The 14,373-nt window shown below is 44.1% G+C and overlaps 1 protein-coding gene across 9 annotated transcripts; it reads left to right on the forward strand.

Moving 5' to 3' along the window:
• The first annotated feature begins 5,426 nt into the window (after nt 1-5,426).
• LOC125551406 (putative anthocyanidin reductase) lies at nt 5,427-12,172 on the forward strand. 9 transcript variants are annotated; one of them, XR_015601020.1, is made up of 7 exons: nt 5,427-6,319; nt 7,318-7,368; nt 7,959-8,674; nt 8,782-8,891; nt 11,461-11,608; nt 11,706-11,861; nt 11,943-12,170. XR_015601020.1 is itself a non-coding variant. In XM_087518304.1 (4 exons), exons 1-2 carry the CDS (start codon nt 5,847-5,849, stop codon nt 6,223-6,225), a joined length of 282 nt encoding a protein of 93 aa, XP_087374430.1. In that variant the 5' UTR covers nt 5,427-5,846; the 3' UTR covers nt 6,226-6,319; nt 7,318-7,368; nt 7,959-8,463. The 9 variants fall into 9 exon arrangements, 1 of the variants encoding a protein (XP_087374430.1); XR_015601018.1 differs by having other exon boundaries at nt 7,959-8,496; nt 8,569-8,674; nt 8,755-8,891; nt 11,461-11,861; XR_015601019.1 differs by having other exon boundaries at nt 11,461-11,637; nt 11,730-11,861; nt 11,943-12,169.
• The last annotated feature ends 2,201 nt before the right edge of the window (nt 12,173-14,373 follow it).

Genomic DNA, 14,373 nt, shown 5'->3' on the forward strand with positions numbered 1-14,373 from the left:
TGCCATGCTTGTTCGAACCTGTTAATGGATGATATGGCCGTAGCTCAGTGCTAGAATTTTGTTAAGCATCTTGTGTGCATACCTTCCATGTATTTTTATGCCATGTTTGGTGGCTATAGCATGTTCATCTCTTTGCTTTTAGATGCCTACTTGCTGTAAATTGTAGACCGGTGTCATTTTTGAAACGCTTGCCATTTCCAAACCGTAACTCCGATTCCGGCGTTCTTTATATCGTTTTCAAGCGATTTCATCTCATCTTTCCAGTGGCACCCTTGGAATTCCAAGTTGAGGCCAGGTTCATGCATTTCCTGTCATATCTTGCATTTTGCATCCCGCATCGCATCCCGCATAGCATATCATCTTTGCATCTTGTTGTTTGAGTTTGCACGTGGTTTATTGTATCCTTGTTTCTTGTTTGTCTTGTTTGGGTAGAGCTGGGAGACGAGTTCGCTAACGAGGAGCCCGTTGAGTTTGCTTTTGAGGATCCAGTCAACTCTGACAACTGTGCAGGCAAGATGATCATACCCTCGAAATCACTACTATCTTTGCTATGCTAGTTTGCTCGCTGTTTTGCTATGCCATTGCTACGATGCCTACCACTTGCTTGCAAGCCTCCCAAATTGCCATGTCAAACCTCTAACCCACCATTATCCTAGCAAACCGTTGATTGGCTATGTTACCGCTTTGCTCAGCCCCTCTTATAGCGTTGCTAGTTGCAGGTGAAGATTGGAGGCCGTTCCTTGTTGGAACATCTTTTATTTACTTGTTGGGATATCATTATATTGCCTTGTTATCTTAATGCATCTATATACTTGGTAAATGGTGGAAGGCTCGGCCTCTCGCCTAGTGTTTTGTTCCACTCTTGCCGCCCTAGTTTCCGTCATATCGGTGTTATGTTCCCGGATTTTGCGTTCCTTACGCGGCTGGGTTATAATGGGAACCCCTTGATAGTTCGCCTTGATTAAAGCTTTTCCAGCAATGCCCAACCTTGGTTTTACCATTCGCCACCTAGCCTCTTTTTCCCTTGGGTTACCGGAGCCCAAGGGTCATCTTATTTTAACCCCCCCCCCCCCGGGGCCAGTGCTCCCTCTGAGTGTTGGTCCGAACCGGGCAGCCTGCGGGGCCACCTCGGGGAAACTTGAGGGTTGGTTTTACTCGTAGCTTGACCTATCTGAGTGTGCCCTGAGAACGAGATATGTGCAGCTCCTATCGGGATTTGTCGGCACATTCGGGCGGTGTTGCTGGTCTTGTTTTAACCTGTCGAAATGTCTTGAATTACCGAGATACCGAGTCTGATCGGAACGTCTTGGGAGGATGTCTATTCCTTCGTTGACCATGAGAGCTTGTCATGGGCTAAGTTGGGACTCCCCTGCAGGGATTGAACTTTCGAAAGCCGTGCCCGCGGTTATGGGCAGATGGGAATTTGTTAATGTCCGGTTGTAGATAACTTGAACCTTAATTCAATTAAAATGAATCAACTGAGTGTGTTACCGTGATGGCTCTTCTCGGCGGAGTCCGGGAAGTGTACACGGTGTTGGAGTAATGTTTGCGCAGATTGCTCTAGTTTCTCGCTCGTGCTTTGCCTCCTCTTCTCGCTCTCTTTTGCGAATGAGTTAGCCACCATACTTGCTAGTCGCTTGCTGCAGCTCCACTCATATTTTACCTTGCCTTACCTATAAGCTCAAATAGTCTTGATCGCGAGGGTGCGAGATTGCTGAGTCCATGTGGCTCACAGATTACTATTACACTAGATGCAGGGCCTGATGATTCCGCTCCAGAAGACGCGTATGAGCTCAAGTGGGAGTTCGACGAGGACTCTCAGCGATACTATGTTTCCTTTCCCGATGATTAGTAGTGGTGCCCAGTTGGGGGTGATTGGGACCGTGTCGCATGTTGGGTTCTCTTTTATTTTGGCGTCGTAGTCGGGCCATGAGTATTTGGATGATGTAATGTTATTTATGTACTTGATTGACGTGGCGAGTGTAAGCCAACTATGCTATCTCCCCTTTTATTATCATATTACATGGGATGTTGTGAAGATTGGCTAACTTGCGACATATGCCTTTAATGCGATTATGTCTCTAAGTCGTGCCTCGACACGTGGGAGCTATAGTCGCATCGAGGATGTTACATGATGACAAACAAATACTGTCAATACCAGCTAAGGTACCACAAACTATGTGTTGTAAAGGAAGCCTGACCTGTATATTAGTCCCACCTCGGTCCCTTACGCGCAATCCTCTCAACTTAAATGCGTCTTTAAATTTTCAGGATATCAAGGAGCCTTCTCAGGAATCAAAAAGGAACGAAATAATTTGTCATGTTAAGATAAATAAGGAATGAAAGAGAATATAAAGAAGGAAAGGAGAATAAGCCGGTCCGTTCCTCCACATGATTGGAAAGAGAATAAGAAGATGAATCTTGCTCGTGAAATTAAGAAAGGAAGCAAAATTGAATCCTATCCATGATGGTCCTTAAAGGAAGTAAGCATAATTGATATTAATGAAAGGAAGGAAAGAGTCAAAGAGGCAGTCGGAATCGAATCTATTTAAGCCCCTCGCAACAGCCGCGACCACCGGCCATCGCCCCCGATATCGATGATGCCATGCGACCACTCCGACAACGAGTGCCGCTGATGCCACTGCACTTAATGCGCGACCATGGTGCGTCACATACTTGCCGAGTGCTGATTACTTCCAAGCCAATGCATGTAATCGAGAAACAGTACTGTGTGATGACGCACGCATACAAAGCAAGTAGGGTCGACTCTTTCCTAGGTAAAAACACATGTACGCAGGAGCAGCAGCAAAAAAATACAAGTTGCCGGCTAGTTTGGTTGATCTGTGTTAGCATAATGATGAATACACACGCACGCTACTTACGTATTATATTTACACAGCTGCATCGATCCGGCGGAGAGTAGATGGCTCGATATATTGCTACTGAGAACTCGCATGTAAGCCAACGGGACAAGTACATGCACCCTGTGAAATCAGTTTTCCATAGCTAAATTGATTGCACTGGAAGTTACTATTCTACAAGGAGTAGGAAATTGGTTTTTTTATGGTATGAAAGAGGAATTTCGTATTCCTATTATTCTGATTTTTTAGCTGTTGATTTATTTCTATCCGACTTTATATGTGTTTTTGCATAACTCGGAGAGTGCTAGAGAGATATTTTGCAAGAATTGGGATCCTCAACGCAATGCATACCCTAAAAGCATTCATGTTACCTTTTCTGTTCATCTCCAAGGTCAAAATCTTTTATTTTCATACTACTTTCGGTGTAGAAGAAAACCGACACTCACTTAGACTAATTTGCATATCAAGCTAGGTATGCGAAGGAGGAACTCAACAACTACATATGCAAGATCAATGTGAGCTCTTCTACAATATTAATTGTTGAATAGTTATGCAGAGGTGTAGCATTTTTGCAAAGATGGTTATGCTGAAAGTACATAATTCTTATTCATGGCCGGAATAATTGAAGTGCATCATAAATGAAAGAGTAAATTCGGTTTTTTACCCCTAAAGTTGATGCTTGTGACACAAAACATCACAAAAGGGTACATTTAGGTTTTTGCTTATGTTTTAGGCCAAGTTTTGGCTTAAATCATTAAATGCTTACTGGGATAGAAGAGTGAAGTGTTTTTGTTTCTTCCACAGCAATTGATGGGCATATTTCGGTGGTACCTTTCGAATGTTATTATGAGAGTTGGCGGTCAATAAACACAACAAAGTCTACCCTATTGGGAAATATGCCCGTGCGTTGCAACGGGAAAAAAAATACCACATCTCTAAGAATGATTCAAGACCCTTCACTCAGGTCCCGTTCTCTATTTTAACATAGCATCAACAATGTCGTCACTTATCCTCCCTCCCATCTTTCCCTTGCTTACGTGTGGTCTATAACTGCAATGCTTTAAGACTAAAGTAACATTGAAAATCCTATTATCCACAATATTCTCACGATATGCAAAAGTAATATTTGATTGTAATATTCATAATTTATTATCCATAATATTCTCACAATATCCAGGAGTTCAAAACATAAGAGCCAGTAGGTACCAAATATGAATATTTCTTAAAAACACGGGGGAAATTCCACTCAAACAACTTTTCAAGTGACAAAAAAAGCAGGGCAGCATTATTCAAACTATTTTGATTGAAAATATAGTAAACATGCCCGTGCGTTGCAGCATGAAAAGAAAAATACCACATGTCTTTAATCCAATAACGACACCACATCTGTATTAATCTACACAGTGCTGGCATGGTTGAACGCAAAGCCTGGACGGATTTGAAACAGCCTTCGGCTGACATCACGTGAGCAGCCGCACCATGCGCAGGCCAACCCTGTCGACGTATTTCCCTTGCTAGATCTACATCAATTTCTTTGGCTCACTTTTTGTGTGACTCCTCCCTGCTTATAGCCATTGATCGATAAAGGCGAACTCCGGGAGTTGTTTGTCTGGTGATGTTGGTGATGATCACGACTACCGACGGAAGTGGAGGAATTTTGCCTTAACTTTTGAGCTTGGAGGAGCCAAACCAATTTATAACAGAAGCATGATAAATCACTTTACAAACCAATAAATCTGCCCATTGATTAACACAGTCGATATGGCATAATTTTAGTTACCCAATGGCTGCACCTGCCAATAGGAATTGAGCCCCCATTAAAATAAAGGAAGGACATGCATTATGCTGACTCACTCCAATTAAACGGCTGCTTGGTTGGTTTGTGTGTAACCCCGCGAAAGAGAATCAAGTCGTTGTGTGCCCTGCTAGCGCATTTTACTGAGTATCTTTTCGGTGCTGTTTTTTCATACTGTCCATGTTTTTATTTTTCAACGATTTTGCTACGTCAAATGGAATTTGCTGCATATTTACCAAAAATATATCTGATTGATCTACATGCAGTTTTGATCGAGAGTCGACACACAACATTGCAAGCCCAGTTAATGTTGCTACAAGAAGTACGCAATGCTCCAAAGCTGGACCACCGTTGTTGCTGTAAGGCGGACCACATGCTGCAAAGCTCGACCACCATTGTTGTGAAGTCGGATGCCACTATTTCAACAACCTTCTTCTTTGGAGTCAATCACAAGTTACGCCTAGCGACAACTATGTCGTGGGTACAACTACATATAATTTAGTTTCAACAATAGAAGTTTTGGTGGATATGTTAATTTTTCTTCCGTTGTAACGCACGGGCATATGTGTTAGTAATAATAATAATAATAATAATAATAATAATAATAATAATAATAATAATAATAATAATAATAATAATAATCTCTAATAATAAAGCATGGATTGACTTTGTCGGATTCACCATCATAATAAGCTTTTTTTTCATGTCATAATACGCTTTTATAATTTATATGGACAAAATCGTAATATAAATAAGGTGATACTAATAGCATGTTCATCTGTGGCCAGGCCCAGCCAAATCCCCCTAGCCGCCGCCGCACCACTCCCCCACCGCGGCCGACCTCAACTCGCCCGTCGCCATGGCTGCACCTCTGCCCGCTCACGAGCCTCCACTCCGCGCTCAGCTCTACGACACCCGCGACGCAGCGCGCGCCGCCCTCCGCTGCCAAATCGGCGGCCACTGGGCCACGCTCTGCGCCGGCTACGCCGACCGCCGCGCGCCGCCGCCATCCGGCGGTGGAGCCTCTCTCATGGAGGATTACACCGGCTGCCCCGCGCTAGCCGAGATCATCCGCATCCTCTCCGTGAAGCGCCATCGTCGCGGGAGGACTTCATTGCCTGGCTCGCCGACAACTTCATGACGAGGCCCGCGTCCGCGTCTTCCCGTGCAACCTCCTCGATGGCGCCGCCATGCTCGCCGCCGCGCGCGGCTGCTACGATATCTTCCACCTCGCCTTGCCCTGCACCGTCGACCGCGTCCTGGACCCCCAAGTACTGCTGCTCCATGACCGTCCTGCCGTTGTTCCTTTAGAGTTTAGACCTCTCAGTATGAGTACGGGGTGGCCTCTGTCTCATTTTGTGGCTGCAGAAGGAGCGGGTAGCGCCGGCCGTGGAAGGGACGCTCCACGTGCTGCGCGCCGCCAAGGATGTCGGGGGCGTGGGCCGGGTGGTGGTGACCTCGGCCATCTCCGCCGTCGTGCCTAGCCCGGGCCGGCCGGCCGGGGAGGTCCTCGATGAGAGCTGCTGGACCAACATCGACTACTACTGCGACAAGAACAGGGTGAGATGATACAACCACCTTGCCTAGCCCGGGCCGGCCGGCCGGGGAGGTCCTCGATGAGAGCTGCTGGATCAACATCGACTACTACTGCGACAAGAACAGGGTGAGATGATACAACCACCTTGTAAAAAGTGCAGTTACTAAACAAAAGCACTGCAGCTGTTAAGCAAGACAAGAATAGCAACTTACCCACCCCCCCTGGCACCGACCGGCCTCTGCCCCTCCCCGCTGCACAAAATTCGGTTCTTTGTCCCCACTTTGCTGCACAAACTCCGTGCCTCTCCTACGACCATTCTTCGCTCCATGGCCTCCCACGAATCTCAACCCTGGCAACTGGAGTATGTTACCTTAATTACTTGCTGTACAACTGCAGTATTTCTAAAACAATTTCCATGGCTAGCAGTCAGGTTGAATTACTAGCTGAGTTTTGCATATATGCAATCACTTTTGCCTGTTTTTGGCCTTTCACCCTTCACTTTTGAAGCAATGAAATGTTCAATCTTGAAGATGATCTTTAGTGTTCATGTTCAGTGTTAATGTTCAAGTGTTATAAACTCAGATTTCAGTGTTAATGTGCAAATGTTCATTAACACTATTTGAAATCTGAGAACTAGAAATGCAGAAATCTGAAAACTGGAATCTCTAGTTAGCTGAATTTTTGAACATTTAATCTTGTCTAACTATTTGTGAGGTTTATTGGTGTTTCCAGTAGATAAAACCTGACCCTATGTATTTATAAATGGAGCAGAACTGTATTTATAAAACTTCAGAGAATATATTGTTGTCTTCCTTATATTCTTTTATTACTAGAGCCACCATACAAAATTCTCTGGAGCAGAACTGTATTTCAATTATAAATGACAGGAACAAAACTTTTATATATTTGTTGTGAGTACAACTTGAGAGAGTTTCAGAGAAATAAAAGAAAGCAATTAAAACTTCAGAGAATATATTGTTGTTTATATAAACTGAATATTATGTACTGTCAATATTCAGAAGCACATAATATATTGTTGTTTAGATAAACAAAGCTGCTTGCTGGTATCTCCACTTTTCAGCTGGGCTTTGCAGTTATCTCAGTTTCTATCTTTTGTTGGCCAGATGATTCCGCCAAGGATCAATGCTAGCATAGCCATGTTTCTTCACTTGAAGGTACGTGTATTGCAATAATGTAATCTTGACAGTCGTAGTTTAAGATCTTTTTCATAATTTTGAATTTTCTAGATAGAGAAATTTATATAGTACCACTCTTTAATCATTGCTTAGTCCCTCTAGAATGTTTGCTGGTAGGTTAGCAATAATATCATGAGTAGCACACTGAAGCAGGGGCAATTCATGAACTTGTACAAACTGAACACATTCTTTTACTGATGAAACCTTCATATAACATCTAAATTAATCAGAAAACGGATGAGCAAATTAGTTTTATCAAGAGAGAACTGGCTGAAATGAAGCTAATACGGATATACTGAATATTCTGCAGTGGTTAGTATACTAGAGAGTTAAACTGCATGTTCTGTCATATCTGAAACCCTTTTCTACTCCATACTTTACCTAAACAATGTCTCTGCATTGGCATAAGAACCATAGATTGAAAAATCATCATCCATTGGCATTTGTCACCATGGCAATGAAATAACCCGCATTTGCTATTCAGAAGACTTTTCTTGTCTAGTTCTTTGTGTGATTTGTTACTATGATAAGGAAACATTTCCTCAACCCATCTTTCTATACACACACAGGTTGCCCAGAGGAGTATAAGGATTTCCTCATCGGGCCAGTCCACGTGGAACAGAACAAGATGAGTATAAGACAAACGCTGTTTGTTGATGCCATCATGCCTGGCTGTTTCGACTGCTCCTCCGCCCACAATTCGGCCAGGCTCACGTGGTGTCACGAGCGGGGAACAAAGGGACGTCTTCCGTTACAGAGAATTTCTAGAGGACTCAGATTTGATACCACAACTTCAATCTTCTGAAGTGGCCAAGGTTGGAACCAAGGAATAAGGCACCAGGTTGTGCAGGTTGTGTTTCGCTGTTTGTTGCAGAGAGCAGCCAATATGAATGATCCACACCGGGCTTCAAAGGGATAGTCCAGTTCATCTACGAGTTCATCCTACCATGCTTTCCTACTTCCAACTTCCAATGTATTTTGTGACTGAGATTGTGCACATAAGCTATTTGTGAGAATGTCAGCAAACGATGATATTAGATTATGCAAAGCTTTCCGGTGGTTGAATGGCTCTCACATGTTCTACTGCTGCAAATTTGTGTCATCAAGGTTACCCCCTTCAAATTTAAATATACTTCTGATTTTGCATTTTATGATGAATAACAGTGTGCCTGCAATTAGTTTGTAATCATCCTTTTCCGTTGCCGAGGGGTGTTCTCCATTGGCGATGATCCAACAACTGATGCTTCATTTTCGGATTAAAGATAGGTCAAACTGACTAAAAAATGTAAGGACTCAACATCTTTTCTTTCTCTATTATGAGAGCATACTGCATATGAACGACCAATAATTCCTTTCACGATTCAGGATCCTGTTCTTTTTTACTCTCTGCAGCCTTGAAGGTAGAGGATACACAATCTTTACTGCATTTTTATGGGTGTCTCCATTGTTGCACACACTTTGATACCTCCTACTAATGGAATGTATTTCCAAGAAAAATATCTGTACGTACAAAGTACATATCTACAAGTAATTCACTCATTTTTAATGATACTTCACGCGCTGTTTGCTAAGTTCTATTTTTATTTTATCAAGCTTTACTATGCTTTAAATTATACCAATACTATATTTGAAGTGTGTTCAAGTTACCAGCCATGGTATTCATCTTCTTTCTCCTTTTTTTGGTGGATTTTATTTTGATATGTAGAAACAGCCACCCTACTGTGTACTCAGGAAAGGAACATGCTTTGTTCTTTTATCTACATTGTTTCTATAGCTTATATACTTCAGATTTTCACTATCGTAGTGTTGTCTCCCTTTCTAGAAAGCCATGGAAACTATAATTTTACTCTCGTCGGTTTGTTTTTTTGTACTATGATTCGATGGCCATGGTCGAAGAACATGACGACATAGTTTACTGCCTGAAAAATGCCCAGGCTCATTGGCGACAGTGAAGTGTGTGTAGCTTATGTTCAGTCAAGAGTCGTACCTTAACATAATTTGCATTAAGAATTATTATTGTGTGCGATAAATAAGGAAATGCACTACATGATATGTAAAGACATGATTTATGTTGAACCACGTGAAGTGAATGTGATGGTTGTTGCAACACATGAGGAATTAGAAGTCGGTGCAGGGAGGGGCTTGAGTTTGTTTCTCCCGTTGCAACCCACGGGCATTTGTGGTAGTAATAATAAAGGACGGTTTGACTTTGTCGGGTTCACCGTCACGGATCTTTTGTGAAAAAGCCCCTGTGGTTTTTGATATTCAGTCTGCACTCCAAATCAAACCGGTACGAGGGGGAAAATAACGCAGCCATGCTCTGCCTCGTAGCGCTCCCCCCGTGCCGCCGGCCGCCTCCTCACTGCGTCGCGCCGCCGCTCCACAAAACTCCCGCCGAACCACACCTCCTATCCCCTGGCTACTGCCTCCCACCTCTAAAGCTCTCGCCATGAGCTATATCTGGCGCCACCACCCCTCATCGCCCTCGGCTGGGCTTCCCTCAATCCCCCACCGCTCCCAAAGCGCCGCCCGCGATAGATCTAAGCTGGCAACCGCCCCAGCATGCCTCCCGGCAGCGGATCCAGGCCGACAACTACTCCCCTCCTCCCCCGCGACTGATTGCCTCCACTACCCTCCCTTCCATCTTAGGGTCTGGAGAGCCCCAGCCGCCACGCTCCCTCTTTCCTCTCCTCTGCGTCAAGATCGACTGTGAGCTCACTGGTGCCTGCTCTCTGCCGACCTTCCCTTCCCAGCCGCCTCACGACATGCAGTACGGGGTGGCGAAGCCGTGCAGTTCATCGTGTCCGTCCCGTCATGTACCTTCTCGGTGTTGGCCCCCGATCCCCATGAGCATACCCTCCCCTATTTTCTCTGTGTCACCGACCATGGCAACCACGAGGCTGGAAGGGGTCTCATGGACCCGAGAGTGCGAGAGGAGTAACAGCGCTGGCGCTGACGCCTAGGAAGACCGTAGTGTGGTGCTCTGCTGTATGGATTCCTCTCCCATGGAGTTCAAGGTTTTTGCATTTTTGTTTCAGTTTTTTTATGTGCAAAAATACAGTTCAGTGCAGTTCTTTCTTCTCTTTGGGCTTAGGTTCTCTAGATGATGTTTGCATCTGGGTTGTAAAATGTTGCCCGCATCAAGTGCAATTCAGAACTTACAAGTTCCGTTGTCAGTCTCCTGTGCAGTTCATTACAGTAGAATTTTCATGTGTTTGATTCAGTTATCTTTGCTCTGTTCTATGTCATGAGGCTGCAGTCCCATGATCTCCTGTTTACCGGCGTCACCCCGGTCTATCTAAGTAGTTGGGTGGGGATTGGGGGTGTCACTGGGCATCCAAATGACGAGTTCCCGCCGTGAGCTGGTGCTGTGCTCCTCGCCGCTGGTGGTCGTGCTACAACAACGTGCAGTTCACCGGGCTGTGTCATGTGGTTCACCAGGCCGTGGAGTGTGGTTTACCGGCCGACAGCGTGCGGTTTGCCGGGCTGTGTGTGTTCTTCTTTGGCTAGGAACTGGTTCACCAGATCACTCCTTCAACAAGAGCTAGCTATATGTTCATGAGTTTCATGCGTTTATGTTTCGGGCTGCAGAATTAATGAGCACTCACAAAGGACAAGCCATCAAGGTGTTTTTCTGCGCATATGTAGTTCAAGTGGAAGATGGGGCATTGTGCCTTCTCCAACTCCTTCCGATCTGTTGATCAAGTCAAGAGAATAAGAGCAGTGACGATTACCTTTTCTTGCTAAACTTTCCCGTCAATGCCTAATATGTGTGTTTTTCTTCCTAATGGTGTCATGCTTCGATTTGATTTCTTTCATGAGGAAGTGAATAGCACTGATTATTGCACGTGCTTATACATTTCAAATGGATTGCTAGGTTAAATGGTATAGTGTTCAAAGCTCTTAGTTTTTCTGAACGGTCTAATAATTATTCAGTTTACTAAACTACTGAACTACTTCTTTGGGTCTGAATTTGCTGAATTATCGAACGGTCTAAGAATTATTAAGTTTACTAAACTGCTTCTTTGGGTCTGAATTTTCTGAATTGCTTCTTTGTGTCAAAATTGCTAGGTACCCTGGAATATATGGAAGTGCGGAAACTCCAAGCTCTTTCAGGATGTTTTTGAGGAATTGCACATTACTGCTAGCAAGATTGCTGATGATCTTATGTTGTAGTCCAACATGTATTCAAATGAAATTAACAAAGGCATCCTTAGAGGTTGGAGCACTATGTTGTATCACCTATCTGTAAGATTGTGATTTTTTCCCTCCTTTTCTTTTCTATTAATCCTACTTTATCATTTTCCTTTGTATAGTTTTCATTTTATGAAGTGTTTTAGGCTGTGTAAGCCTGTTGTAGTCCCTATAATAAAAAGGTGGAAAGTGATGCATCACCCTCTCTTAACTGAATAGACACTGTGGCGTCGATGAGACGCTTCGACCCATGCTGGCCGTCATTCCCCACCACTGAGGTTTCGTTTCCCTGTCCTTTCCTTCTTCCAATCTTCAGTCCAATTGTATGAACAGAAACATACCTTCTCATATGTTTGTAGATGAAGAAGAAATGGTTGGCTTACCAATCACTTAAGCATCCAGAGCTTCGGCGCCCAACTGTTGAAGAAGGCTCAGACTGATGGAGTTGTCCCAAACAAGGCACAGACCTGACCCCTTTCCGCTGCTGGAGTCCTTGCATGCCTTTAAAGGATGTAATGTTATGTAACACCCACAATGCGGCCATATCTCCCACGTGTCGCGACACGACTTAGAGGCATAGCCGCATGGTAGTTTAGTCACAAGTGGAGTAATCTTCACACAATCCCATGTACTTAAAAAGAAAGGGATAAAGAGTTGGCTTACAATCGTCACTTCGCACAAATAACAAGTCAAACATACATCAATCAGAATACAATCAAGTTCCGACTACGGAACCAAAATAAAAGAAGACAACCCCAAATGCTAGATCCCTGATCGTCTCAACTGGGCTCCACTACTGATCAACCACAAAAGACGCAAAACAACGATCAAGATCTTCATCGAGCTCCCACTTGAGCTTGGTTGCATCACCTGCGTTGGTATCATCGACACCTGCAACTGTTTGGAAGTATCTGTGAGTCACGAGGACTCAGCAATCTCACACCCACGAGATCAAGAGTATTTAAGCTTATGGATATGGTAAGGTAAGGAGGTAGAGCTGCAATAAGCACTAAGCATATATGGTGGCTAACATACGCAAATAAGAGCGAGAAGAGAAGCAACGCAACGGTCGTGATGCTAGAAGTGATCAAGAAGTGATCCTGAAACTACTTACGTTCAAGCATAACACAAGACCGTGTTCACTTCCCGGACTCCGCCGAAAAGAGACCATCACGGCTACACACGCGGTTGATGCATTTTAATTATGTCAAGTGTCAAGTTCTCTACAACCGGATATTAATAAATTCTCATCTGCCACATAACCGCGGGCACGGCTCTCGAAAGTTTAAACCCTGCAGGCGTGTCCCAACTTAGCCCATCACAAGCTCTCACGGTCAACAAAGGATATTCCTTCTCCCGGAAAGACCCGATCAGCCTTGGAATCCCGGTTACAAGACATTTCGACAATGGTAAAACAAGACCAGCAAAGCCGCCCGGATGTGCCGACAAATCCCGATAGGAGCTGCACATATCTCGTTCTCAGGGCACACCGGATGAACACTACATACAGCTAAAACCAACCCTCAAGTTTCCCCGAGGTGGCGCTGCAAGTGGCTCTGTTTTGGACCAACACTTAGAGGAGGACTGGCCCGGGGGGGGGGGGGGGGTTAAAATAAAGATGACCCTCGGGCTCCGGAAACCCAAGGGAAAAAGGCTTAGGTTGCTAGGCAAATGTAAAACCAAGGTTGGGCCTTGCTGGAGGAGTTTTATTCAAAGCAAACTGTCAAGGGGTTTCCATAACACCCAATCGCGTAAGGAACGCAAAATCAAGGAACATAACACCGGTATGATGGAAACTAGGGCAGCAAGAGTGGAACAAAACACCAGACATAAGGCCGAGCCTTCCACCCTTTACCAAGTATATAGATGCATTAATTAAATAAGAGATATTATGATATCCCAACATAACCATGTTCCAACATGGAACAAATTTCAACTTCACCTGCAACTAGCAACGCTATAAGAAGGGGCTGAGCAAAAGCGGTAACTTATCCAAGCAACGATTTGCTAGGAAGGTGGGTTAGAGGCTTGACATGGCAATATGGGAGGCATGATATAGCAAGTGGTAGGTAGCGCGACATAGCGATAGAGCGATCAACTAGCAAGCAAAGATAGAAGTGATTTCGAGGGTATGGTCATCTTGCCTGAGATCCCACAAGGAAGAAGAACTAGTCCATGAAGAAGACAAACGGACGTAGTCGAACGGATCCTCACAAACGCAACGTTACCGGAACTAACACGAAGAAGCAACACCAGAAAGAAGGAAACAACATGGTAAACACACAAGCATAAACATGGCAAGATGCACAATCAAGTATAATGCATGTCCGGTTTAAATATGCATGGCATGGCAAAGTGCACAAACAAAACTACAAGTTAAGTGGAGCTTAACATGTAACAAGATGCATGTTGACGAGACACCACATTTGATTATTTAGTTCACTCCCGGTTAAGTACTCAACAAAAATTAAAGTTATTAAACATGGCAAGGGGTGAAGCATAACAAAACTACCTATCTAGGCAAGTTTAAATGAGGCCGGAAACAACAAACAACATTTCCGGAAAATCCCCATATGTATTTAGCAATTTAAGGAAAAAAACAATTTAAACCATTTTAAATGTTGTTATCATGATGCGGATGGCATATGCAAGTTTATGCAATTTTATGAAAATGTTGATATGAACATGATATGGAGCATTTGTCGCCATGGCAGAAGGAAAAGGGGCCACGGCAACGAATCCGAAATGATGCCACGACAACATAACGGTTCCGATAGCTCATGAAGATAC

This window comes from Triticum urartu, chromosome 4A, assembly GCF_056163025.1.
Source record: "Triticum urartu cultivar PI428250 chromosome 4A, HENAU_Tu73, whole genome shotgun sequence".
NCBI lineage: Eukaryota > Viridiplantae > Streptophyta > Magnoliopsida > Poales > Poaceae > Triticum > Triticum urartu.